We start from the raw sequence: 27704 nt of genomic DNA, 5'->3' as shown, positions 1-27704 counted from the left end.
CAAAAGAAAACGGAACAAAAGCAGACAAATACCCAGCCTTCGTGGACTTTAAGTTCTACCAGACACAGAACCTTGGCACGAGGCAGCCCCTACCGCTGAGGCGACAGGAGTTTCACGTGTACTTGGAAATCATCTCATGACTAGATTCCTGCAACAAACAGCTTTTTAGCACCGATTCTCAAGGGCCGTCTTAACGACCCGAGATAAAGCCATGGCAGCAGTGCTGGAAAAGCTGCGCGCGCCTCCTCGGCCCCCGCCCCGTCCTACCCCGGGCACCCCCGTCTCCTTTACACTCTGCCACCCACTGCCTCTCCCAAGGGAGCTTTCTCAGGCTGCGAGGGCGGCGCACCGACGAGCCCAGGTTCCATCAGTGGGGACGGGAGCGGGGCGACCGGTGCCTTGTGTCCTTAGAGGGATGGTTCTGAGCAGCAGACCTCCTAGGGCCTCGGGGGTTGCAGCCGGGTTAAGCCACGCCGCCCACGGGGCTCCCTTCCTTGGCTCTCTCTCCTCCGCCTCCCCCCGTGGTTCCCTCCCTTCTGCCGCCTGGTACCACCTCCTATTTACACGACCTGCCACCCAGCCGTTCGGGCGCTGCTTTTAGGGAAACCCAAACTGAGATATTAAGCCCATTTGTCTGCAAGCATCATTCACCAAGGGCGGATACTCATCGAAACGTCTTAGAACACTGCCGGCCCCTGGAAAGAACTTAGGGTTTTCTGCACAGTGATTTCCAGTTCTACCCCAAATCCTATCACGTGCGGAAAACTATCTAGATTCCTACCTCCAGGACATCGAAGTTGCAGCTGGCGTGATACTCCACATCAAAGTCATGGATGGTGAGCTGAACGCTGCTCCCAGGGGCTGCGTGAATGTACCAGATACACTCCTTGTTGGCGGGGTACCTGTTAGGGTAGCCGGGGCTACTGAAGGAGCCCGTGTCCCCAGACAACTCTCCACCACAACCTGTGAAAAGAGCAAGGCTCAGTCAGTTCAAAGAGGGCATCGGCCCCTGGGAAAAAGTCAAAAATCCAGCTACGCAAAACGTAACTCAAAATGCACAATGCCTAGTTTAGGAGAGAAATTATAAAGTCATAATAAAGTTATAATGAGCAGTTAGTTATAAAACAATGAGAAAAGACCACGGCTACAGCTTATTAAATTCACTCTTTTAAAAAAATTGATTATATCATTTGGTGCGATCATTCTCAGCTCTTATTCTCACCACATCAAACCTTTGGTAATATTTTCAAAACGTCAACCTAATTTTTAGATCTTCTTCATTATACATCGGTAAGAATTTCCTGGTAGGAGGTACAAGAGACTGTATGAGCAGCCAACACCAGGTCGCTTGGTCTTCAGTTTCCTTGCATCTAATGCATTATTTCTAAGTCCTTGCAGACCTAAGATGTGGAATTCTAAGTGCTAAAAATCCTTACCTTTGTATGAGAGACTGTAGGAAATTAAAAAATATATATATATGATATGCCTACAAAAAACCTTCACAGAGATGTTTATAGCAGCCTTACTCTTAATTGCTAGAACTTGGAAGCAACCAAGATGTCCTTCAGTAGCTGAATTAGATAAATAAACTGTGGTCCATCCACACAGGGGATATTATTCAACACTAACAACAAACGGACTATCAAGCCACAAAAAGACACAGAGGAAATATATATGCATACTAAGATGTGAAAGAGGGACTTCCCTGGGGGCGCAGTGGATAAGAATCTGCCTGCCAATGCACGGGACGCGGGTTCCATCCCTGGTCCACGAAGATCCCACATGGTGCGGAGCGACTAAGCCCGTGCGCCACAACTACTGAGCCTGCGCTCTAGAGCCTGCGAGCCACAACTACTGAACCCGCGAGCCACAACTACTGAAGCCTGCGTGCCTAGAGCCCGTGCTCTGAAACAGGAGAAGCCACCGCAGTGGGAAGCCCGTGCACCGCAACGAAGAGTAGCCCCCGCTCACTTTTCGCAACTAGAAAAGCCCGCGTGCAGCAACGAAGACCCAGTGCAGCCAAAAATAAATAAAATTACATCTAAAAAAAAAAAAAAAAAAAAGTGAAAGAAACCAGTCTGGAAAAGCTGCGTACTGTATCATTCTGACCGTATGACATTCTGGAAAAGGCAAAACTATGGAGACAGTAAAACGACCAGTGGTTGCCGGGGGCTGGAGGGGAAGGAGAGATGAATGGGTAGAGTGCTTTTTTGGAAGATTTTTAGGGTGGTAAAACTACTCTGTATGACACCGTTAGGGTGGACACATGTCGTAAATTTGTCGAAACCCATAGAATGTACAACGTCAGGAGCGAACCCTAATATAAGCTGTGGACTTCGTCAACACAGAGTCATCAATTGTAACAAATGTCCCATTCTGGTGGAGGAGGCTGCTAATGGTGGACTCTGTGCATGGGTGGGGACCGGGCTACATGGGAACTCTACCTCCCACTCAGTTTGGCTGAGAACCTAAAACTCTTCTAAAAAATAAAGTGAATGATAAATAAAAACAACAACAAAAATGATATAGGTCCTGGCCCTGGGAAACGTATATCTAAAAACCAACCAACCAAACACAAACTGACGTATTAAACCCAAGCATGGAAAAAGACTCTAGCGTGTGTTTTATGAATGTGTACATCATGCCTTAGAAAGTAATTAAGGCAAATCATTACAACAAATAATCAAATGCTACAACACGTGGTACACAGTAAAACACTGCCACTGCTTACTGAGCGCGTAGATGCACTTTACAGATAGTTCCTATTTTAACGCTCATAAGAACCACACAGAGCAAATATCATTATTATCTGCATTTCTCAAATGAGCAGATCAATGCAAACAGAGGTCAAGTGGTTTGTCCACGGTACCTAAGTCGTGAGTGGAGGAGCCACCCATGCGCAGAATCTCCCGCTATCAACCAATCCGTGCAATCTGGCAACGCAGGGCTCTTAATTACTATACTCCACAGACTCACATAGTTGGTAAGAATTCAGAGATTTCAGAATGGAAAGGGAGAGAAAAATTTATGGAAGAAGTAAAACTTGAGGAAGGCTCAAATTTTAAAGACAAAATTAGAAAAAAATAAAGATAAAATTAGAAAAAAAGATAAATTTTTTTCTAAAAATTCTAAATTTTTTTCTTTTGTTCTCCAAAGGCAATTTTTGGTGATTAAAAAAAAATTGTTTGCTCTGTTAACACATCCCCCTTTTCTATTTTCCAGAATATTCTTAATCAGTTGGTAAATTCTTCCAAGCACCTTCCCTTCCTGAGCATCAAGGCTTTTCATGTTTAAAAATGACAATGCCTCCTCACTCCATTGTGAATGTATGTGCATTTTCACATTAAGACACTAAAGCTGAGGTCATGTCTACTATCCACCTTTGCAAATTTATTTGTCTGTACAGGGAGTTAGAAAAACGTGTTATAAAATTTCAAAAGAAAGAGTCTTCATACAGAATCTCCACTTACCTGAAAAGAGCTGAGAATTCCAAGAAGAATCCTGATTGCGTAAAGAAATCGGATTCCAGCTCAACACGCTACCATCTTCTCGAATGGCTAGTTGCCTGCTTCCATTTGAAAAACCTCTGTGTTTTCAGACTTTAAATTTGTTGCACAGGACAGTACCTTGCCTATCAAGTTTCTACTTTTATTTCTGGTTAAAGTCCTGCGAAAAAGCTATTTAAAATTAGACGTGTTGACATTGTTTGTAGCCCGCGGTGAATGTTAAAAAAACATACGTGCGTGAAGATTCAAAAATATTGTTCCTACTACAACCATCCATGGAAAATACTCCTGAAGCCAAAATCAGCACGGATTGTATATGTGCTCAGCACCACTGCACAACCCCGGGGGGCACCAGTCACAGTGTATTCCATCAGATGATGCTCCTGGAGTTGTGCAACACAGTGGCCCATGGAAATCATCTCTTACTAAAACACATTATAGGTAAGCAAAGCCAGTCTGTTACGCCCGTTCCTTTCAACCTACATTTTCAGCTCCTATGGTTCTTAGCATCAGTTGTATCAAATAAGCAAGCCAATGAAAAAAAAACCTTTGGCAGAAAATAACTTTGTGGTCACATAATATAAAAGAGAACAAGGAAATGGAAGCTTGGATACCTCACCTGCATTTTTTATTTAGATTCAGCTCATCAGATAATTTAATTTTTTAAAAAAAATCATAGTTGATTCATTTAAAAGTCTGTAAAATATTTTTCCATTGTCTTTTCCAATTGTTTTAGGTTTCCTTGTAAATTCCTTTGCAGATAGCAGGATACTAATACCCTTAACTGAGTTGCTGTAAGCTGGAATGATAATATCAGATTCTTGGCAGTCAATGATGCTTTGAAAAATTACAGTACTTTTTTATTTACCCACTTACGGCTTTGGAGACCCATAGTGTACTTTTCCCTAAGGTTTAAAATAAACATAAACAAGGTTTATAAAAAAAACAAAGCACAATTTTATTTTTAGGTACGCCATGCTCTTTTCTCATGAATAGCACTTCTTGTGTGTGTGTCTCCTAAAGAAAAATTCCAATATTATTAAAAGTGATACCATACTGGGGAAAACTACTGTGTGCTTGTGAGGAGGAGACAAAGAAACTGTTGGAGCGTGAAGCCTCTTTGCAGCTTTCTTTTTCTCCTTCATAATCTCACTACCTCTGAAGTTTAATTTACCAAAAGGTAACAACTTTGATTTAACAGTTCACATCAAATGCAAAATAGAACAAATTAATTCAGTGGTATTTTATGGTAAAAACTATAAAGTACTGAAATATAAAGTAAATTCTGATAATTATGGTAGAAATTTAACTCCCTCTTTGTATTTCTAAATTTTGAAAGACATAAAATAACTTTCCAATTCCCATTCATCCATCCATCCATTCAATCAATATTTATTGAGCATATGCTATAGTACAAGCAGTGCTAAAGAAGCCAGGTATCTTTAACGTCCCTTGGGAAAAAAAAATCCATCTGTAGACATAAGAAAAGTGCTATTACCACATGCCCTCCTGCAAATCATTAAATTCTTTCTGCTTTTCCTTCAGTTTGCAAAGGGTAATTTCAATAAGTTTTGATTTGAAAAAAAATAGTGAATTCTATTTTATCTTTCACGTGCTAATTGACGGTAAGATAAAAATAAACAAATCATTATATCGAGTTGCCAAAAGATATTTTAGAATTTGCTAGTTTCAGTAGTACAGTGTTGGCATAGTTCTCTTTCGATACTAGTTTCATTCCACAGATGAGAGACTTTTATCAGCATTTAGCCAGTTATGCTTCACTCTCCTGGGTATCGTTTCTTTTTCCCAGATTTGGAGATTCTTGAATAAATGTGTACTTGGTATAAAGCAAAAAAAAGCACTTATGTCAAAATATATCTTTAAAAAACTGAAAAAATGGGGGGAAGTGTAAGCTGGAACGAAGTGAGAGAGTGGCATGGACATATATACACTACCAAACGTAAGATAGATAGCTAGTGGGAAGCAGCCGCATAGCACAGGGAGATCAGCTCGGTGCTTTGTGACCCCCTAGAGGGGTGGGATAGGGAGGGTGGGAGGGAGACGCAAGAGGGAGGAGATGTGGGGATATATGTATACGTATAGCTGATTCACTTTGTTATACAGAAGAAACTAACACACCATTGTAAAGCAATTGTACTCCAGTAAAGGTGTTAAAAAAAAAACCCCAAACTGAAAAAATGAATGATGTCTATTTTTTCTATGCTCTCCTTAAGGGACAAGGGAAAACATATTCATAACAAAATTGAGAACATTTCTATTAACCAAAAAAAATGAAATATGCAATGATTTATTCGATAATTTGTTTCACAAATTCAAGCTATCTTTAGGTTAACAGGGAAACATTAGAATATGAATTTGGAATTGGATAATTATAGATAAAAATGAAAAACAATAAATTCACACCAACAGTTGAGTTTTTAAAATTACAAATGAAAAACAAAAGCTATAATTCACAGTAAATAGTAGAGTTTTTTAAAGAGTACACAATGTGAATCTTTTGAATTGTATTTATACATCATTTTCCACTTAATTAGCTGTGAAAAAGAGACTGGTTACAACACAGGAAATGTGACCTGGAACCTGTATCAACACATACTGTCCCACTGCCAGTCACAGTCCAAAAACTCCTATTGTGTTTAATTCTAAAGGAGAGAAAACATGTTCCAAACGCTGCAATGAATCAAAAGCAAAATAATTTAATTCTGCCTCATCGACAATATCTTGTTTATATTGAATAGCAAAGCTGTTCATTTTCTTTGATTTACTATCTCTGCACCTTGTGTGGTAGAGACAAGTTTTGGTTTTGTTTTATTTTTCATAAAGAGTGTGGAATTCAGGGGCTTCCCGGGTGGCGCAGTGGTTAAGAATCCACGTGCCAACGCGGGGGACACGGGTTCGAGCCCTGGTCCGGGAAGATCCCACCTGCCGCGGAGCAGCTAAGCTCTCGCACCACAGCTACCGAGCCTGCGCTCTAGGGCCCGCGAGCCACCACTACTGAAGCCCGCGCGCCACAACTACTGAGCCCGTGCTCCTCATCAAAGAGAAGCCACCGCAGTGAGAAGCCCGCGCACCACAACAAAGAGTAGCCCCCGCTCGCTGCTACTAGAGAAAGCCCGCGCGCAGCAACGAAGACCCAGTGCAGCCAAAAATAAATAAATTTCTAAATAAATCAATAAATTTATTATAAATTTATAATAAATCAATAAGTTTATTTTGTGGAATTCAAAAATCTACTTGTTTGGTAAAAGCTGCCTTACCTGTGGAGCGGCCCCCAGGGTTGCTGTCTAGTACTAAAAACCTTTCCACATAAACAAACATCCTAATTTTACTTCCCTATTAAATGTAAGCTTACTGGGGCCCAGGAAAGAGAAAAACTGGTTGTTTGCTGCACTGTCTCCCTTGGTGTGAGATTCAGGACTTGATGGTCCGTTGCTAAAATACACTTTCTCCTGGGTGAGTCACAGAAGAAAATCTCTTTCTAAATCCAACCAGCTACTTCGGAGATGGAAACAACAAGGCTTCCGGAAAATCTCAGGTGCCTACATTTTATTTAGAGTAGAAAGAATGCTACAGACACACCTGCAGATATTAAAACAAATGAAACTGTGGAGAAAACACAGTTTAGCAGGCTGTGCAATAAGTTTAAAACCTCATGTCATTGTCAGTCATGTCTGTGACCTTGGATGAGTGACCAGGGGGTCACAGGAAGGGTAGAAAAGGGAGGACAGACAAGGCTGGAGATGAAAGAAGTTGTATCGACCGATAGCCAACGGGAAATGACACAGGAGGTGCTGGGTAGACTCCCGAGATCCTCGCCATCGTCACGTTACCTGTCTGGTTGAATGAATGATCAGAAGTAGGAAAATAGAGAAGTTTTCTATGACCGGGCTTCAGTCATCTAAAACAGAGGACACTGATTTGGGAAAGCACTTCAGAGGTCTACATGGAGAAAACAATTAAATGATGAAAATACTAACCAAGGAGTAGAATGGAGCGGTGAATAAAGAGCTCTGAGGAATACATATTCAGAAGAAATAGAGAGAGATAGGGGCTCTTTGCACCAACTGGTAAGAAGAGATTTTCACGGAGGAGACACGATTTCAGAGTTGCAAAACTTCTGGAAATATAATACCATACCAAGTAAAGCACAGGCCATGGCATGAGACAGAACATTCCAGCCCTGGCTATGCTACTCTTTGGATAACTAATTTAACCCTTCTAATCCTCAGTGTCTTCATCTGTAACAGTGAATAGCACTCAACCTCATAGGGCTGTGATACAGATTAAATGAAAAGCCCGAAGTAAGGTTTTTAGCTAAGTGTCTCGCGTATGACAATCACTCCATATATACTGTGTATTACAACTGAACAGGAGTTTATCCAGATGTGGGATGAGACGAGAGAAAGACCTGGAGCTGGAAGAGGAATTACCACACCGGCTATAGCGCCATCAGGAACACCCGATAAGACGTAAGACATCGATTGTTCATGAAGCTGCAATGAAGACAGTTCATATCTGTATGGTAGTGCGCAGTTTTCCAATGTGCTTCTAATGAGCACGTTATCTTATCTGAAACTCATAACGACTCTACGAGGTAGGCAAGAGGGATCATATCAGGCCTGTTTTAGAGATAAGCAGACTGAGGCTCAAGAAGGCTGCTGGACTTGTAACTCACATAGCGAAGGGCGGATCTGGGGCCAACCTCCCGCGCCAACCCCTCCTGCCCCCAAGCCCCTACACGCAGTCCTGCCATCCCTCCGCTATGCCTCGTGGGGCATTTCAGCCCTAAGGCCCTGGAACGGCAGTGCTGAACACCGCTCTCATTACCGGTCTGTCCACCTGCTGAGGAAAAAAGTCGCCATGGCAGCCAGAAAAACATAAAGCGAAGTTCTTTTTCATCTACTTTGAGACAAATCTGACAAATCTAATATGCTAACATCGTCAGATGTCAGCTGAACCGGAATAAAATAATGTCCCGAAGAGAATCGTATGTTTTTCAGTTTTAATGAGTTAATCTTTAAAAAACTCTTAGTACTGGTGACTGATAATCTGTTTGATTCTACTTTCCTCCAAACTCCCAGCCATCAACTGAAAGGAAGCGCTTACGTTATCAGCAGGAAGCACATTGATCTACGGAACTCATAACAAGAAAGAGTTAAAAGTTGTTGCTAAACCTGCTTACTTGTGAAGATAACTTAAATCTTTTCCATGTATAAGCAAATAAATAAAATAAATTTCAAAAAAACAATAAATAAAATTAAATAAAATTTAAAAAAGAACTCTGCTAACACTGTTTTTTTTTTTTTTTGGGTTTTTTTTTGTTTGATCTAAAACAAGCAACGAGTTATAAAATTCCAGAACAACAACAACAACAACAAAAAGCATAGTCTATGTATGTTCTATCCTCAAGGTTTGGGGTGGCTGTTGATTTTTTGTTTTGTTTTTTGTTTTTAATAAAAGCAAATTAGCAATGAAACGGCTAGATGGAATTAGAGGCCCAAAGTTTTAAAAGCACACTCTGTGTTTCCTGCAATTACAATTGCTCAAACCTCTTTACACTTGGCATTTTCCTGAAACTATGTTCCATAAACCAACAGCACTGGGAGGCCCTGCCCGCTTGGAAGCGACTGGGCCAAAGCCCCCTGAGGCTGGAGGAAAAGGAACAGAGAACGGACCCAAACAGGACATCCTCACATCCTTATCCTCTAATTGCAGAGGGAAATGTCTGAGAAATCAGGGTAGATGTTAAAAAGAAGCTGAAAAGCCAAAGTATAGTAAAAGAATAAATTTTAAATAATAAATGATGATGCTCACATGCTTCATCAAAATGAATGATTTATATTTTAATAGTTTTTCTATAATGTAAAAATAAAAACCTTCTCTTCTGCAAGACCTTGAGAGGAGACTCACTGGTCTGTCCAATTCCCCTCTGACATGCAAAAGGGCAGCAGGCGAAGGGGGTAGGGTCCCAAGGAGGAGTTACCAGTGAGGACTCTTTTCATAGGAGTCAGGCATGGGGTGGCTATAATGAGAAACGGTAACTAGGAGCTCAGAATTCGGGAAAGTCCGACCCAAAACAAGGTTCAACTATTTACTGCAGTACACAGGCCTCACTTCTTTTTTTTTTTTTTTAAATGGAATATAGTTGATTTACCATGTTGTGTTAGTTTCAAGTATGCAGCAAAGTGATTCAGTTATATATACATTTTTTTTTCAGATTCTTTTCCCTTATAGGTCATTACTAAGTATCGAGTAGAGTTCCCTGTGCTATACAGTAGGTCCTTGTTGGTTATCTTTTTTTTTTTTTTTTTTTGCGGTACGCGGGCCTCTCACTGCTGTGGCCTGTCCCGTGGCGGAGCACAGGCTCCGGACGTGCAGGCTCAGTGGCCATGGCTCACGGGCCCAGCCGCTCTGCGGCGTGTGGGATCTTCCCGGACCGGGGCGCGAACCCGTGTCCCCTGCATCGGGAGGCGGATTCTCAACCGCTGCGCCACCAGGGAAGCCCCGGTTATCTATTTTATATATAGTGGTGTGTATATGTTAATTCCAAACTCCTATTTACCCCTCCCCCACCTTTCCCCTTATGGTAACCATAAGTTTGTTTTCTATGTCTGTGGGTCTATTTCTGTTTTGTATATAAGTTCATTTGTATCATTTTTTTTAGATTCCACATATAAGCAATATCATATGATATTTGTGTTTGTCTGGCTTACTTCACTTAGTATGATAATCTCTAGGTCCACCCCTGTTGCTGAAAATGGCATTATTTCATTCTTTTTTATGGCTGAGTAGTATTCCATTGAATATATGTACCACATCTTCTTTATCCGTTCATCTGTTGGTGGACATTTAGGTTGCTTCCATGCCCTGGCTCTTGTAAATAGTGTTGCTATGAACATAAGGGTGCGTGTATTTTTTTCAAATAATGGTTTTCTCTGAATATATGCCCAGGAGTCGGATTGCCTGATTTACCTATGAGGCATATGCAAATAATGCAATTAAAGCAATTTTGAACAGAAACTTTCAGGTTAGGTTGGAATGGAGGTGGAGACAGATACGAGCTCCTTAAAAAGGACAAAGTGGTCTTATGGTGACCACGGCATGTATAAGAACCACAAAAAGTCAGCAGTTCCTGGTTTGGTTTTACCAGTTAATCCCCCAACCGTCTAAAAGTGCGTGGCACAGTCCCGAGGTATAGGAGAAAGGCAAGTGATAGGTATCCATCCTAAGAGAGAAGAATAAAATCAGGTCAACACTCCTCTCTGAAGACAAAGCCATGACTGGGGCCCCCAAATTCACCTGATCTTAAGGATCTGAAGAGTAATTTTCTGGGGGATTTTGTGGGTTAGATTGATTCTGTGAGGACGGAGAGGGCACCAGCTGGAGCAATTACGAGATGAAATCAGAGAAGAAAACCAGGTAATGTAAAGGCCAAGGAACGGGAAATTCTCCAGAGGAAAAAGAAAGAAGAAAGGAGACAAAGCAGGTGACTCCAGGAGAGGGGAAAGTTGTCAAAGCTGCAGAACCTCCTGTATAGGGTTGAATAGCGTCCCCCAGAAATCATGTCCACCTGGAACCTGTGAACGTGACCTTATTTGGAAATAGGGTCTTTGCAGATGTTATGAAGTTAAGATGAGGTCATACTGGATTAGAGGGGGGGGCTGAAATTCAATATAATTGATGCCCTTCTAAGAAGTGAGAGATTTGGCAACGGACACACAAAAGGAAGAGGGCCATATGAAGACGGAGACAGAGACTGAAGTTACACATGGACAAACCAAGGAAAGCCAAGGATGGCCAGCAACGAACAGAAGCTAGAAGTGCTGAGGAAGGGTTCTTCTCCAGAGCCTTCGAAGGGGTGGCCCTGCTGATACCTTGATTTTCGACTTTGAGACTCCAGAACTGTGAAAAAATAAATCTCTGTTGTTTTAAGCTACCCAGTGGTGGTATTTTGTTACAGTAGCCCTAGGAAGTGAGGCTGAGGGTCCTCCCCTGGGTTACAGACCTCACATGGCAGAAGGGGTGAGGGGTCCCTCTGGGGCTTCCTTTATAAGGGCACTAACCCAACCGTGAGGGCTTTACACTCATGACCTAATCACCTCCCAAATGCCCCATTCCTAATACTATCACTTTAGGGGTTAGGTTTCAACACATGAATTCTGAGGGGACATAAACGTTCAGACTCAGCACAAAGTCTATTGCTGAGAAAACTAGAGACAAACTTAAGCTCGGTATCACATTAGGAGAAGCCAACTCAAGAGTCTAGGGTGAGGATTCAGAAAGTTTCATCTTCCATAAGGAGTTCATCCCAGACCCAGACTTTGTGATAATCATTTTGTCTAAATGTATTCCATACAGCCATGGATACAGAGTAGAGTTATCGACTCCATATAGTTATAAAATGACTTTTAAATTACCATGTAAGATGTCACATGAATATTCAAAATTAATATTTTCATAGCCATTGGACTCTCTGAGATGTTCTGAATCTGAATATTGAAGTGTTTTACCTTAGTATACCATTAAAAAGACATGAACCCAATGAACCCATATTTTAGGACTCTTTACATAATATAAATTTTAATTTCCTTTATATGAAAGTTTAAAAATCTTTCCTTTTGACCCAAACAAGTAGAGTTGATATTGTCATCTTTTCATTTTGATTAACTATATCCTTTTTCATCTAATCTACTCATTCCAACCAAGTTGAAAAATGCTTTCCCAGTAGAAATTCTTTGCTTACAATTCAGGAGAAATCAATCAATCATCCTCTCTCTCTTATACATTTTTGTAATTCTTGAAGATTTCCGAACAAAACATATAAAAGTGTCTTCCAAGGAAATGAAACGAGACCAAGGCAGCTGGACTAATTTCCCCTAAAATAGGTAGTCATGCGTAAGACTACCAAGAGCTACTTCATGAAATCCCCCAAACAGGCAAAGACGGAGGAAACGTGTTCTCTTTGTGTGATTTCCAAGTTCAACACTCGTACTAAGTATCCATTCAAATCCGGCTTTGTTTCTATTTATTTTATTTATATTTTTGGTCACGCTGCACAGCTTGCGGAATCTTAGTTCCCCGACCAGGGACTGAACCCGGGCCCTTGGCGGTAAAAGGGCCGAGTTCTAACCACTGGACTGCCAGGGAAGTCCCGCCTTCCATTTAATTATTTCGGCACACAGCGCGTCTGCAGGGAGAGAAGCTCACCGCTGCGTCACTCGCCCTCGCCACCCCCATTCCTTCTCTCACCTCCCCCAACCCCCAGCCTTTCCTCCACAGCAAGGTTGCCCCTGATGGACCAATGGACAAGTGTGGGCAGCGCCATGCCAACGGCCGTGGAGTCCTCTGGCCCTCCAAGCTCTGTCCAAGCCTGAGCCGTGAGATGATGTTCTGTGATGACAACAGGAAAGGTGCTGGTCCCTCACAGGACACACGCCTCGGGTGTCCAGTCAGCCCACGTCCCCTCTGACGGGGGTCCTGAATTAACCAAACCCTCAATCGCTCCGCCCTCGTCCAACCCGTCTGTTATGGGGTAGCCATCCTTCGCTTTCATAGCACTTCTCTCGTAAGCTCTTTTGCATAACTAAGCCGTGGTAACAGATTCGATGATCTCTGCGGTCTATCCCAGCTCAAAGTGTATGATTACAGCAACCATATGTGGCCACTCCAGAGAAAGAACCCTTTACGAATGAGGAATAAAGCAGATACTGTGTTGAGGGACAGACAAGCAAGCTCAGCTATTTTGAACTGGCTGTTGGCTAAGCACTGCCCTTCACCCCCGTCACTGCTATGGAAAAAGGAGCTGTGCAGTTCAGTGGGGGGACCCTGGAACTGGAACATTATCTACTTGGGAAAGACAGCACACGTTCCTTCAAAAACAGCCATTATCCTCAGTGGGAACTGAGCTGCAAAATTGCCTGCTATAAGCGCTGCCCTTCTCTGCGTCGCAATACCGTCGCATCTTTTTTGCAGTGAAAAATTGTGGGGAAAAATCGTTTGCTTGTAGGCAGAGTGCAGCTGTGTAAACACTTGGGGGTTCGACGCCACACACTTGGCTGTGTGTCCTCATTCCCTCTTTGAGTTTGGGGAAGTTGCCTGGCTTCTCTAAGACTCTCCTCCCTCGGTTTTCTTTCCCATAACGTGTGGATGATGCTGCTGGTCGCGGGGGATTGTCAGGAGGAGAGACAAGAGCTCGTATTTTTAAAATGTAGCCAAAGGCCCAGCACGTGGTAGAAGGATGACGCCAACTTTTCAAAAATTATGATATCGACATTTTAAATAATTACTTGGTCCAGTAATAATACACGAGGTGTCAATTAAGTCAGCGCGCCAAGCATTTAAATCATATTTTCGTTCGCTCTTAACATGGTAACGTGGTTTTACTTTTATCACCGTTAACGTCTTAAAATAAATTTAAAATTACATCTAGGTAGCATTGATAAATCTGTATTATTTAGCCTGTGAGTAGTCTGAAAGTATAACTAGAAGGAGAAAAAAATATCAGGGATAGGGTATATCAATGCCATTACTTATACAGAGAATACAGAATCAGATGAAATCTTCTAGAATGTCATTACTATCTTACACCAGAGAGTCATTCTTGGTTTTGTGAGTCAAGGCCACGGAAGGCTGGCTTTAGTTTCTCTGGATATCCAGCGGCATTTACAAAAAAACAAGTCCTTGGATACATAACGTCAGAGATAAGTACGGCATTAAGTAAATGCTCAAAAAGAGAAATCTCTGGGGACAAAAATTATGTTCTACACCGAACATCGCGTTTATTCTGTGTCGGTTTAGTCATTTGGGGCTGAATTTGAAACTGTAGAAAAAAATGCGTGGTTTCTTTTTTCACGTTGTACAGAAAAGTGTGGAATCCCCTGGAAAGTATGGGCAGTATCTATCAGGGGTGTTGTTGCCAAGGAACCAGAACACAAACGGAAGATCCAAGAAAGCCCTTCTTTTTGGCCCAAATCTCAAGGACTATTACAAATTGTGCGATATATGATTTGGGAAGGTCATGGCTGTTTGAGGGTTACTTTTTCCTTTTTATAACTGTTTGAAAGAGTAGCAATGGAAATAGAGCTCAACCTCTGCAAACAGTAGTGACGGTGGAATTGGGATGCCAGACTCCTAAAAGGTTGCCCCTGGATACGAGACTCAGAGCCAGCACTACATGAAGGTCAGCTCTGTGTGTGTGTATTTTCCTTCGTCGTCAAGGAGGCAAATAATGTCAGGATTTAGCTTTTCCGCTCATAGTGAAATGTCTGCATAGGTTTAATGCTGCCTCTGGTTACTAGGACCTCGCTGGAAAAATTGTGAAACCAAGGCAAAAAGAACTGCAGGATTTTCCTAGTAACTGATCATCCCACCCCACTTCTACAAATTTATAAACAGATGTTTTTTACATTACCATCATCCATTCAGAGCTTCTTTCCAAAAACGATGTTAAGTGAGAACTTGCCATAAATAAAAATCAGACACAGTATCATAATACAGCAATCTGTGCTTTGGTTCTCCACTAAGACTGTACTCGCTCTCAGTCTCCAGGCTTAAACATTTTCTAAGAGTAACACAAAGATGAAAGTCCAAAATATCAAATAGGCTGAAGTGGCCAGAATAAGTAGGACAGGATAGAGCATGTATAAATGCGAAAGAAAGCCTAGTTAGCAGTTAGGGAAACAACTTTTAAATTAAACAGAACTAATGTTTCTTAAAAGCTTCTCTTTTACTTAAATTTTGACCCAAACTGAACCAGATTTCTTTATCTCATATCACACAACGTAATAAAACAGTCACAGGAGTCTATGTTTTTCCCCATCTGTCTTTACCAAGGGCTTGCTTACAGATTTACTGAACAAAGGGCACATTCTTGATCGCGGCTGAAGTTACCTTAGAGGCAGAGTGGGAGAGGTGCTTTACCACTTCTTTCTCGGTGACATTCTATCACTGCCCAGCAGGAAGTGACACTAGGAGAGAGAAAGGGCTCTGCCTGAGATGAGGAGCAGACTGCGTGCTTCACATCGTGGCCTTAGAGCCTGCCGCAGAATCTCTGCTGGCCACAATTCACAACTCACTCTCCTGGAGAGCATCGTACCTCCAGATTCCTGTGCATGTTCGCATGGTCCAGGAGCAGGACTCGGGACAGACAACGGGAGATAAAATCCAAGTGCCTGCGATGGCTCTCATCGACTGGCCTTTGACAACTTGTCCTGCCTCACCTTCTATCCTCCTTTTAGCTCAGTATTTCCCAATCGTTTGTTCATTATTGGCCCTCTAAGGAGGCTTTTTGGATATTTGTTCCCCATTGCTCAAATAATTGAATATCACAGATATAATATATATCTGCTATATGCTCTATGTATCTGTGCTTTATACATGAAGCATAAAATATTTTCACCCTCCCAAGAAGCAATTTTCACCCCCTTGGTGTGGGTGCTGGGAACGTGTGCTTTAGCCGAAATACTTGCCGGTTGAAAACCTTTGCCATAATCAACCCAAGCCTTCCTGCTTCTGCTTAGAAATGACTTCCTCTCCCAGATATTTGACTGATTCTTGTTTATTCTTTAAAACTCGGCTCAAGTATCAAAGCGGCCTGGAGGGCCTCTCAAAGTCCCTGCGGCCAGCCTAGGTCTCCTCCCTGCCCCCCCAGCATCACGGATCATGGATTCTGCACTTGCTTTGTCTGTCGCTCCTACTACTGACCAACTCCCTGAAGTCTAGGATGCTGTCTCCTTCTTCTCTGTTATGGGCTGAATTGTGTCTCCCCCAAAATTAACACACTGAAGCCCTAACCTCCGGTACCCCAGAATGTGAGTGCGTTTGGACATTGGGCTACTATGGCAGTGAGGAAGCCAGAATAAGTCTCCTAGAATGGACCCTAGTCCAATCTGACTGGCCTCCTTATATGAATAGCAAATGTGGACACACAGAGCCATCAGTAGGTTCACACAGACAAAGCCACGTAAGGACACAGTGAGAAGGCTGCAGTCTGCAAGCCAAACAGAGAGGCCTCAGGAGAAACCAAACCTGCTGACGCCTGACCTTGGACTTCCAGCCTCCAGAGCTGTGGGAAATTAACTTCTGATGTTTAAGCTACTCAATCTGGTATTCTGTTATGGCCGCCTGGGAAAACAAATACACTCTCTACATTTTATAAACGCCAAGCCCGGAACCTGCTCATGAAGAAATATATTCTGGTTGGTTGGTTGAACGAATGACTGAATGAAAACATGTCCTCAGTACATGTCACAGAGGCCCCAAGTAATCACTAACACAAGATGCAGAACCACAAACTGTTCTTTGAATTACAAAAGATAAAACCTTTGTCCTCAAAGGGTGAACCCCCCAGAAACCCCAGCACACATACTCTAAATCACAAAAGGAATAAAAAACGACAAATTAGAAGGAATTCCCCTGAAAGACCACCACCAACCAAGACTACTGAAATGCCCATGTGAGGGGAAGAACTGAGGGAAGGTTTAGGGAAACGTCGCTGCCCTCGAGGAGGTCCTTTGCCAGGGCTCTCAAAGTGCATTTTTTAGAAGCGCTCTGATACAGTGCTGCGTGTCCACAGGTGGTCAGGAAAGCGCTGGCTCATGTTCAAACCAAGCCAGCCATGCAGGATCAGGATACAGTTTTTATAAACCCCGCGCTGATCTCTGAAACACCCTCCAGGCTTGAGAAATCTCGTTAATAGCTGAAAGGATGATAAAATGGAACCAGCCCCCATTCAAGAGGCTGACGTCATCCATCTCCCCAAAGAAAAGGCCACGCTCTCCTTTGTGACAGCCAGGGTGACATCACCTCCTGATCCATGCACTTCGCCCTCTTCCTCTGCTGTTCCCAGTTCAGGGGTTTTCTCCCTTTGCAAATGTCACTCTTTCACTCACAAAGCTCCTTGACCTTGCTTTTTTGCCGGATTCCACTGCCAAGTGAAAGAGGGCCCCTGGGAGGCGTGATCAGAAGAGGCGAGGGGTTTGCGCAGCTGGCCGGGAGGCCCTATTCACGCAGCTTGCAGAAAGTTCTATATTTTCCCTTCAGCAACCCAGATGCCGGTCCCCGAGGCCAGGCCAAATCCAGCCCCCAGACAACGCTGTCAGCGCTGAATGCAGCACGCCGTTTAGCCAGACAGGGCAACTGTGGCCATTTCTTTCTTTGCAGAGTGGGATTCTCTTTGATGCTTTGCATGAAGGCGACGCAGCGTGGTTAATCTCACACCCGCAACACCACTTTAAAGACGTGCCCACAAAGAAAGCCCGATTGGAGATCCATTTTCTCAAAGCAAAGAGAAGATTTGTGTGGGCGACAAAGAGGCACATTTTGTGCGCGGGTTCACTTTTCAATTGGCCTCATGAGTGAAACACATGGGGCGTCTTCTTCGGCAGCAAACGGTCAGGAAATGATGCCACTGCAGCTTCTGAACTTGCAGTGAAGAGGTTTTTGGATTTCTCACTGCATAGTTTGAAAGAGACTGGGAGGGGAAAGAGGGCCTGACAGGAGATTTGATTCCAGTGAAAAGAGGCTCAGAGTGTCAAGGCACTTGCCCTGGCCGGTGAGGAAGAGCAGCTTCCTGGCCAGTGTCAGCCTGGGTGCCCCGGCCCAGCACCGGAGCCTGATTCTGAGATGCGGATCTCAAGAGGCTGCGCTCAGACAACGCTTCTGAATTACCTGCACAGACACACGTGCACGTGCACACAGGCACATTCAAGAACATTTCTCTTTAATGTAAAATTGAGACTAAATTTTAAGTGTATTCTGGACCTTGTATCTGTTTAATATTTACTTACGAATATTATTATGAATAATATTCATAATATTATTATGGATATTATTTATGGAATATTTTGTATTCACATCCCACAACAGGCCACGTTGCTTCAGTGCTTCCAGATGCTACTCAAAACTCATTTCTCTGTAAGTCAAATATTGCGTAATATTGCTTATACGTGGAATCTATAAAACAACAAATTAGTGAATATAACAAAAAAAGAACAGATTCACAGATAGAGAGAACTAACTACCGGTTACCAGTGGGGAGGGGGAGGGGCGGTATAGGGGTGGGAGTGGGAGGTACAAACTATTGGGTGTAGGACAGGCTCAAGGATGTGTTGTACAACACGGGGAAGACGGCCAATATTTTGTAATAACTGTACATGGAAAGTAACCTTTAAAATTGTATAAAAATAAAATTTTTAATGACAAGAAAAGAAAAAGAACCGAAAACCAACATTTTATTTCAAGTAAACATGGTTTTTTTGTATGCACGTGTGATACTTCAAGGTCATAAATGCTTCAAAGCTCAACGTCCAGATAATCTCCCGAGTAAAGATGCATAAAAAGAAAAAAAAAACTCATATTTCTCTGAAATCTGAAGGGTTTACGGGAAAGAGAGGGTATGAGCCCGTCCCTGCCCGAGCCCCTAACACAGAGGGACCCAAAGGCCACCGCTTCGCTCTCCGGCGCCTCCTGCTGGACCTGTGACGCTGGACTCCAGCCGCCCTGGACGTGTGGATCTCCCCACGCGTACCCTGCTCCCTCCCACCACAGGGTCTTTCTTCTACTAGGAACCCTTTTCCTTCTCCTATTTGCCTCCTTTGCTCCTGCTTATTCTTAAGATTTTAGTTCAAAAGTTGCACCCTCATGCAGGACTGCCCTGGCCTCCTGTGCAGGTTGACTCCCTTTTGTACGCTCCTGTGGCATCATCACACGGCTAATTTCATGTCTATTTATGTGCCTCTTGGCTAGATGGCTCCTTCTCCGAGTCGCCTGTAAGCTCCAGGAGTGTAGGATCCAGGCCTGGAGCAGGAGTCACACGCTAACAGTCCCTTAGTATCCCTTAATATCTCTAGAAGGAACACAAGGGTGACTAGAAATGGGATTTATGTCTTCAGGTTACCAACAACAGCTGAGAAGTGAGGGAACCTCTTCCATTGGAGGCCTCCTCCCTGACCCTTCTCTTTTCCGTTGGCCCCTCTTCTCGGCTGTCTCGAGTTAAAGACGTAGTTCAGAGGCTGAGTATAAACTCAGCATTGCGTAGCTATAGTACATGACAGTTAATTTTGCACAGATCTAGACCACTAACAGTCTCCTTCCAGAAGCTTCTTCCCAAGCATAATTTACATCTAGTGGCACAGAGTTTAAAAAAAAAAATTATTCAGTTCTGGTCCTATCTGGCAAAATTTTGTTGCACAACTCTGGTTCCAAGCTTAGCGAGTTTTCAGCAATTGGGAGTAAGTTTTGAAATAGTAAACAGGATACGAGAATAGACAGAGGATGTCTTTGACCCTCCCAAATGAAGACAGATTCCAAATGGGACTGGAAGAAAATAATTTTCCCAACCAAAACTCAAAGCCGTGCCTAGTGTGTTGGCGGGAGACACCCAGTCATCTAGGGTAGCCAATAATGACCACGAGGTCCTTAGCGTGGCCTTGGGCTAGTATGGCTACAGCAGCCTGGAGGGAAGAGGAAGCAGCACACTGAGGAGAAAGATATCACCAGCAAACTAAATCGCTTCTCCTAAAATGCTCCGTCCTGGCAGCGTGGCAGAATTACTTAGGGAGCTTTTCAAAATTAGCAGTAGTCAAGGTCCCGCCGCAGGCCAAGGGAATCCTATCTCCTGGGTTGGAACCCAGGCACCGGTACTTGTGAAAACTCCCAGGCAATTCCTGCGTGTGTCTCGGGCTGAGGACCGAGGCCCTAGGCCCCGAGCCTCGGTCTCCTGGTTGGAATTTCCTACTTTCCACTCTCTGACTCAGTGTCAGTAGGATAAGGCCTGGGGCCCCAGTGAGAAAGAACCTCACCGCTTCAGAGATTAGAGAAGAGAAAGCTCTCCGAGTGTGGTCTACAGAGACACGCCAACGGCATCACCTGGGAGCTTTTCAGAAACGCAGATCCATGGGCCTTACCTCAGCCCTCACATCAGGATCTGCAGCCTAACAAGATTCCCAGTGACGCATATCCATGTGGAAGCTTGAGAAACACCGTTCTCGAAAATACCCCTTGCCCTTCAGAACCTGGGCCATGTCCCAAGATTCTCCTGTTTCTTCTAGGTCTTTCCACACTGTCTCTAGTTCCCTCAGAGTCAGGCTATTTCTGAATCACACAGTACTAGAGATGGGCTGTATTACAGAGATGAATCAATCCAGCTCCTTCATTTAATAGATCAATAAATTGACATTCCAAGGTTAAATCTACCTATTTGACGAAAAGGACAATCCAGAACTTCCACAAGCTTAACTATCATAGCTCATGTACTTTGGGAATTTATAATCTGTATTTCAAGTTATAAGTAGCTGTGGATTACCACTGAATATTTTTAAACACTGAAAAATCCTATACGTATATTTTAACGGAATATACTCAGGCTCCAGTTCATAGTAATAGAACGTCTTACATTCTCAAGTATATAATAGGGCTCTTCAGTTGTGTCAAGTGCTGCGATGCATATAATACATACACTATGATGTTAAAAACCCTCAACACACATTCACGTATGCTCACCCTGGGCTCACCCCTGATTACGACAGCAGGACCACAGTTTAGGATGTCTGTGTGTGATTCCACGTATAACATGGCAACTCCACTCCTCTTTCAAGTTGACTGAACCATAGTAGTGAGCCTAAGCTCTTGGCCTAGAACTGCCTGTACAATCTTCACGAGGACTATATTTTTCAGTCTAGATCACTCTAGAAGACTGGTCCTCAACTTTCCTCGCCAGGGAGACTAGTCAAGACACAGATTATTGGGCTTCCCTTCAGAGTTTGCCATTCCATAGTTCTGGGATGGGGCCTGAGAATTTGCATTTCTCACAAATTCTACTGCTGCTTTGGGGGACCAGGGTTTGAGAAGCACCCTGGGGTCCTCTCCCTTTCGACTGGCCCACATGAGGTCAGTCTAGACGTTTCAGAACTTGTGCTTAAAACGAATTTTCATCTTCAGAGGAGTGATGATCCCTACCTGGTTTCGGAACCACCAGTCCGTAGGCAGGCTTTTACCTGCCCCTGCTCGTTTGGCAGATATGACCCCTGTCCTTGGCTCAGTGCATCACTAGCTCAAGCTTTCTGCCCAGGTCCCCCTCACAGCCCAGTCCTCTCCCTCCCCCTTCTCTCTCTGACTGACTCTCATTCCTTCCCTTCTGTCCCCGTCACTCCTTCTCTGCTCAGTGTCAGGGTGAGCCTTAAATCTCATTCTGTTCCACTCCCCCGAGAGACTCCATCGCACCCTGTGACCTGCTTGCCACACCCAGGTACAGGCCTTCACCCCTAGAAACTTCCTTCTGGTCCCTCCTTTCTCATAAGCAATTTACGGCTGCACCTCCTGAAGCAGTTACCCAAATCCTGTCCACTTGGACTTCACTTCCTGTCTTAACCCCAACAGGATTCAACTCTCCAAGAGCCACCAACGTCTGAGTAAACTTTCTAAGGCCTGGCACTAGATTACCATGCAGGTTCTGAGGCAGGAGATAGATGGGCCCCAGGCCGAGCAGCTGGCATCTGTCCCATGTGGACAGATTCTCCGTGATAAAGAGAATGGAAGGAGCAAGGAGGAGCTGAGTCCTGCTTGGAGAGAAGACAGAGAGACCATCTATTCCCCATCCTTGAGGTCAAGGAGACCTCCCAAACTACACATGCACAGAAAGGTTCCTCAGGGCTCGGAGAAGGGAGGGGGCGCTAGACCATAACATGTTCTGTCAACTTCCCAGAGACCCTTGAGCTGGAATCCATCTTGGCTAAAAGGTGCACGCGCACACGGGGGAGGGCCCGCGAGTCAGACCAAATAGGACTCAGAGCCAGACAAAGCAAGATGATTGGCCAGAGGAGACCCGGAAGAACTGCCCCACGTAAGTGGTTCAAACTACCCCAGAGGCACAGCTCTGTCTCTCAACCTGAGCCCACTCGTGCTTTCTCCACACGTATCCCTCTCCTCATAAACACTTTACCGGCTTCACTGTTTTCCATCTCTCTGTTAAAATTCTTTTTACAAAGCAGACGAGAGCCGGGGCAGCGCCGCGGCCTGGGTTCAATCCCTGGTCGGGGCACTGAGATCCCGCTTCAAGCTGCCACAGCCATGGGCACCCCACAGCCACCGAAGATCAGTTCCGCTATTGGTGGATGGTACTGTTTCCAAATATAGAATTGCAAAGGGAACGGTTCTTGGTCAAACAGCAACCACCCAATACAACTGAGGTCAGCAGAGGGTTTACCTTGGATGAACCACTGCATCTGGAATCCTTTCTCATGGTGACCGACCCCATCGGTATAAAACAGCACTTGCAGCTTGGAGCCCGTGGTGCTCCCTGAAGGTGGAATGTCTGCTCCACAGTAGCGCCCCATCCGCCGCGGGCCATCATAGAGCTGCAATCAGAGAGAGACCACCCAGCGTGAAAACCTGCAGGGCTTGTCAGCTGGAAAAAGCAAAGTCCACTCACGCAGCAAAAGCTGTTCCTTGGTTCAAAAGTTACGGGTAAATCTACCGAGGTGGGTCGAGTACAGGAATTAAAAATAGATAATTATATACAGAGAGGTCCCTCCAAATTACTGGTTGGCCAAAATGAACTTTTTGGCCAACCCAATATAATCCAGGCACAGAAGAAGGAAACGCTGGGCCAGGTGAGATGGGTTCACATATGAATCACACACGAGAGATATTCAGTGAATAACAGTATTATAACTGTAAGCTGTACATTTTTAAAATAAACACTAACTATAAACAATTAGACATTTTGGAAAACTCTGAAAGGAAGATACAAAAATTAATCCCACTGAAGAGAACCACAGTTAATACTTTGCTAATACCAGAAGCTTCTCTTACCAACATTTTTTTCATTTCTTTGTATATGTACACATACACATGTGTGTGCAGGGGAATATGTGAATATGTGTGCGTATCAATTGGGGCTACACATTTAATTGTGTTCCCTGCTTTTCACTACGCCTGTCACTAAATAGTCTATGTAAACATTTTTAATAGTGGCACAAAATACTACTAATATGCTGTATTTACATTATAATTCTACTGTTATTCACTTAGGATATTTCCAATCTGGGGGCCAATAAATATAAGTCTTTGTTTGATAGTTTAAATTTCTCGTAGGAAAGATTCCTATAAAGGGAATGCATTAAAGAGCATGATCTTTCATGGCTCTGGATATATATTATTAAACTTCTTACCAGAAAGTTTATACCAATTTATTCTCCCACCCGCAGTTTATGGAAATATTTTATGACTGCTACTATTTTTAAAACTGGGGCTAATAGTGAAAATTTGTTTTCTTTGTGTAATTGTCTTAATTTGTTACTTTGGGGTTGAAGTTTCTTTCATGTTTATTGGGCATTTCTTTTTCTTCTCTTGCAACTTTTCTGCTGAAGTCTTTGCCCATTCCCCCACTGAGGTACTTCTACATCCTGTTGGGTACCCTTTATCTGCCGAATTTCATCAGATACGTATCTCCAAACTAAAAAAATAAACATCTCTGCCATATCTCTTCAATTGGGAAAAATAATGATAATCCAGAAAGATTGGCTTCCTCACGACTCAGGCCACTACATTTTCTTTTAATCCCCAAATGGCCACATTAAACGCTTTGTTCCAGTTACCCTTGGGATGAGCTGCCCATTATTAAAAAAATGGAAAATGTCTGACCAGGGACTTCCTTTATTATTCTCTTGGAGAGTACACGCGTGTGAGTGTATGTGCTTGTGTGTGTCTGTAGGTAAATGTATCACCTGGATTCAATAAATTCCAAACTGACCAAATTATTTTTATTTACTGAAATGTTATGATAGAAAATACTGTTTGAAGCATGTTGATCTGAGCATGGGAAACTTCTTAATCAGATTCTACAAAGCCCCTCCATGGAGCCTCCCCTAATCCCTGCCGCCGGTCATAAATTAGCTTTCCTTTGAAACCCCTCAGCTTTTCATTTGTGCTTCTTTGTGGAAATGGTCACATTCTGGTGCTAGGCATGTGTGTCTCTCTCCCCTACTGATTACAAGTTTCCTTAGAGCCCAGACTACCTCTTACATCCCCTCACAGCCTAGCACAGGGCTTTGTCCAGGGCAGGTTCCCAATACAGCTGCAGAGAAGGAACACAGCCATCTCCCCGACAGCTGCATTGATTTTAATGGCACTTAATCCGTATTGTTACTTTAACGCTGCACAGTTAGATACATGTTAGGGTCTTACAGTCCTAAACTTCAGCATGCTCTTTTCAGGCAGCAAAAGGTCTGCATCCTTTGTGGCCACTCTGCGGAAGGGCCTTGTTCAAGGTCATAATAAAAATCGCAGATTTCTAAATTTGGGTCATCTCACTGAGTTCTCAAAACGGGCTGCTGATCAGCCGTACGTTTCTGTACGATGCGGGGAAGGTCAGTTGAGATTTAAAAAGAGAAACTCTCAGAAGTCCGTTATATCACTCGCTCTTCAGTACTAAACTTAAGCATTTTCTGCAAATGATAAAGATGAGGTTTAGTTTTCAGACCTGTCCCTTCAGCTTCCTTTTAATTTTTTAAATACTGCTGCTTTGAATACGTGTATTTATTATCAAACTTCTAATACTGTAGATGGTGGACAGAAGACATAAGGAGGGAGCGAAAATGAGAGAAAGAATAAAGCCACGTAAGAAGAAGAGGAAACAAAAACAGCCCTCCACCTCCCATCTCCAGACCCACCATCCACTGCAGGAGGTGGAGGTGGAGGAGGGGTCTGTATGGTAATCTGTTTATTCCTAAACTACTGCTTCACTGCAGGGTATTTATTTCAGCCACAGAGTTGCTATTAAACCTAGGGTATGAATTCCAATTCAAAACTAATTAGTACAAAAATAAACATACTGTTCTCAAGCCAAAGCGTAATAAACAAGAAAACGCTCTACTGTTTTCCACTCCAAAAGGCTCATTCTAAACTTTGGATTGTACTGCAGTGACCAAAACTTTAATTACTTCATCTTTATCCGACAAAACATGAGGTAAGATCTCTCTAGAACTATAATTGCCTTAAGCTTCGTGGATCTTCTGAAAAACTAGGTAGCAACACTTTGAGGAGCCATAGTTTAGATTCCGTGCACGGTCCTAAAGAGTATAGTGCTTTTGCCTCCCAGCTCAGCAAGGTTAAGAAACGTGACATTTTCACATGACTTGGAGGGGACGTTTTTTTCTTCCTTCCGGATGGAATTACTTCATCGAAGGAGAGCCCCTGATCCCAGTGGTTCTTAAATAACACACTGTGAATGGAATGGGGGTTGGGGGCAAAGGCCGTGGGTCTGGGGGGAACAGTGGTGAATAACAAGTAGTTCCTTTTTGCCTTTGCGGCGAAGAGAATGATACATTGAAATAAACATCAAATAGACCTTGATGAAAATACTTAAATATAATGTCAAATAAATGAATGACTTAGTGTAGAAAAATACCTCTCTAGAAGAAAAAATCCCATACCCCTAATTTGATGTCTTTCTAAGGTTCACACTTAATTAAATCAGGGGTTTTTGTTTACACTCACGCAGATGGCTAAGGTCACCTCAACAATTCATTCCCGCGCAAATTTACCACCCAAAAAGGAACAGTCATTTTTCAAAGTACACAAATACCGGTTACCATGGAAACCAGTGGGTGCCTGCTGTTCCCGATTCTGTTTTCAGAGCAGAATGTTAACCACAGGCCATCCCAGCTGTGACTCACTGGGACTGCTGGCCAGCATGTGGCTCGGTCCGGCCAAGGGTGCCATTCCCGGCTTTTAGAAAGCCCCAAGATGTGTACCCCATCTGAACAGTATTTGAGGCCTTGAGTCCATAGGAAGGAGACTAGCAGAAATTAAGAAGTGAAAGACTGAGATTCTTACTTTGAATATGAAGATCGAATTTGTATAACTGTGTTTAGAGGTTTGGGTTTTTTTTCATACTTGAAATGCTGTTTACATCTTCAAGTCGCCATTTAATGTATCTTCAGATGTGGATATGTGTGTGTACAAAGCCTGCTCTGTAGAATCTTTTCAGATATCCTCTTCAGGAGAAGATTCATGTAGGGTTTCTGTGTTTTAGATCTTCCACCCCCGCGCCACCCTGAGACATCTCGACCACTCTTACACCACTCTAACAGGAAGGAAATCTCTTGCAGAAGTCTCGCTTGCCAATTTCTATCTACTTCCTTTGCATGGGTTTGATAATTTGGTGCACGCATAGTTGATGAGACCATTAGAGATTTCTGACTACGGCTGCAACATGAAATGATCCATGGACTCCTAGATAGTACAGACCCATGCACACAAAATGGAAGACAGAAAACCAAGGACATATCACTGACAGAGTGGGATTTTTGTAAGATTAAGGTTTTTGTAGGTACTTAACGAATCACTGGAACTCAAGTCTGGAGAAAGCCAGGGTCAGCTAATGTGTAACCTGTTTCCTCAGCAAGAATCAACTTTATGAACTGCAAGAACTCTCAGAACAGAAATGTGCTTTTCAAGGGCCTCTTTGTTGCTAAATGGTTTTATGATTTTGGAAATTTGTGATCCTAATGAATGAAATTATAACTAATTTTCTCCTATCTCAGTTTGGGATGTATAGATAGACTTCTTTTCTAAACCCACTTTAGAATCACAGTGAGTAACAACTAAAACGCAGCCCTTTCTATTTTAGATCAGCATCGAATTCACACTTTTTCTAACTGCTGTTTTTCCTATTTACTTGAAATTTTTCTGGAAGAAAAACATGTTTATAGTGGAGGCTTAATCGTAAGAAGAATTAAATATAGTCCATATAAAGAAATGAAATCAAGAGTTTCTTTGAGATGATATCATTAAAATATGGAGAAACTTCCAGAAAAAAATTTTGGTCCAGTTCCTATTACAAATCTTTAAAAACCCCAAAAGAACTTTATCCTTTAGAATTTAATATGTAATTGAAATAATTCATCTGCCGTGAGGGAGAAGTCTAGGTATAGTAGAGAATCCCTTATAGTTTTAGAGAGCAAAAATTCTGGTCAATGTAAAGAAGATAGTTACAGCGCTGAGAACTATACTCAGTGAGTTCACAGAGTGACTTTTTAAATTTTTTTGCGGTACGCGGGCCTCTCGCCGTTGCGGCCTCTCCCGTTGCGGAGCACAGGCTCCGGACGCGCAGGCGCAGCGGCCACGGCTCACGGGCCCAGCCGCTCCGCGGCACGCGGGATCCTCCCGGACCGGGGC

The 27704-nt window shown here is 43.2% G+C and overlaps 1 protein-coding gene across 1 annotated transcript in view; it reads right to left on the bottom strand.

Annotated features, from left to right (window-relative positions):
- The window catches only part of CUBN (cubilin), a 272915-nt gene that overhangs the window by 154570 nt on the left and 90641 nt on the right, over positions 1 to 27704 (bottom strand). The window contains exons 28-29 of the mRNA XM_007118498.4: positions 22729 to 22879; positions 782 to 963 (exon numbers count right to left, since the gene is read on the bottom strand). Coding sequence (XP_007118560.2) covers positions 782 to 963; positions 22729 to 22879 — 333 coding nt within the window. The remainder of the gene's footprint in view (positions 1 to 781; positions 964 to 22728; positions 22880 to 27704) is intronic.

This window comes from Physeter macrocephalus, chromosome 11 (genome assembly GCF_002837175.3).
Source record: "Physeter macrocephalus isolate SW-GA chromosome 11, ASM283717v5, whole genome shotgun sequence".
Taxonomy (NCBI): Eukaryota; Metazoa; Chordata; class Mammalia; order Artiodactyla; family Physeteridae; genus Physeter; species Physeter macrocephalus.
Note: the sequence above shows the minus strand (reverse complement) of the source record. Positions and strands in the feature narration are given on the sequence as shown.